Raw genomic sequence first — 1,224 nt, forward strand, 5'->3', positions numbered from 1 at the left:
ATTTTTTAGGAGATGATGCCACCCACGAAGACCTCTGTAGCTGATAAAAATATTTATTTTGTTATACGACCACAGAGTTTATTTTTGTTGTATTTGTTGAGTATGACCTCCATAAACGCACAATAGAAAATGTTTGAATCAAAGTGAGTTTGAATCAAAGTGCATTTCTAAACCGTTCGATTCATGCATGATTATAATCAAACTTTAAAACCTTTGCTCTAACATGGTCTACATTCTCATCTCAGACATGAAGCTGCAACTTCAGACCACAAACTATGGAAAACTTCTGTCCTCATCTGCAGATGATCTAACCGTGTCTCTGGTGGACACCATGCTAAGGGAGAGCATGGTGACTGAATTCAGCTGCTTGCGCTCCAACGCCCTGCCTCCACTTTCCACCTTCTTGGATTATATCAGGTATGACGAACACACTTTATTAAGAATTGCACAAAGTTCACCCTACATTCCTTAAAGGAATGCATATCAGTTATCATCTTATGCTGAGAAATTCTGGGCTTTTAATTGGTAGTAATTGGGATTGTTTTGATCAATTTATGAAGATACTGTTTTACCCAGTCTGATGAGATATTGCAAAATGTCCCATACAACTGTATATGTGTTGTGAATGACTCTCAGCTACTACCACATCAGATTTAGCTCTTTATCTGTTTGTTTCACTAAGTTAGATACATTTTTATTCCGGCTAATGTACGTTAATTGTAGCAGCCATCTTAAAATGGTTTGACTCCAAAGGTAATCAGCTGTAGATGTGCATCCAATCATCATTTCCAGCAAGTTTCAATAAGTCTGGCCAGTGGTTCATGAGATATTTTGCTAACAGTCAGACAGAGTTGATTCCAAATAATTATTGGCAAAATTTTAAATAAAAATCTTGAGTAATCTGTTGCTGCTCAGAATATGGGTTGGGGATCAGTCTCAGCGACAACCACACCTAGCAACATCTGCAACAACACTGGCTCCCCTCAGGGCTGTGTGTTGAACCCCCTCCTATTCACTCTGCTCACGTATGATTGTGCAGCTACCCATCCAGGCTGTCACATTGTAAAGTTTGCAGATGATACAGCGGTGGTGGGATGCATCACAAACAATGATGAGTCCAGCTACAGGCAGGAGGTGGAACACCTGGAAAGATGGTGCAAAGAGAATAACCGTCACATCAATGTGAAGAAGACAAAGGAGATGATCATGGACTTCAGAAGGAAC

General features: G+C 39.9%; 1 protein-coding gene across 1 annotated transcript in view; it reads left to right on the forward strand.

Moving 5' to 3' along the window:
* The window catches only part of LOC119414188 (V-type proton ATPase subunit d 1-like), a 20,829-nt gene that overhangs the window by 5,048 nt on the left and 14,557 nt on the right, over positions 1 to 1,224 (forward strand). The window contains exon 2 of the mRNA XM_037681287.1: positions 246 to 417. Within this exon, the coding sequence (XP_037537215.1) occupies positions 246 to 417 (172 nt within the window). The remainder of the gene's footprint in view (positions 1 to 245; positions 418 to 1,224) is intronic.

Source organism: Nematolebias whitei, chromosome 9, assembly GCF_014905685.2.
Source record: "Nematolebias whitei isolate Nwh7 chromosome 9, NemWhi1, whole genome shotgun sequence".
NCBI classification, from domain to species: domain Eukaryota; kingdom Metazoa; phylum Chordata; class Actinopteri; order Cyprinodontiformes; family Rivulidae; genus Nematolebias; species Nematolebias whitei.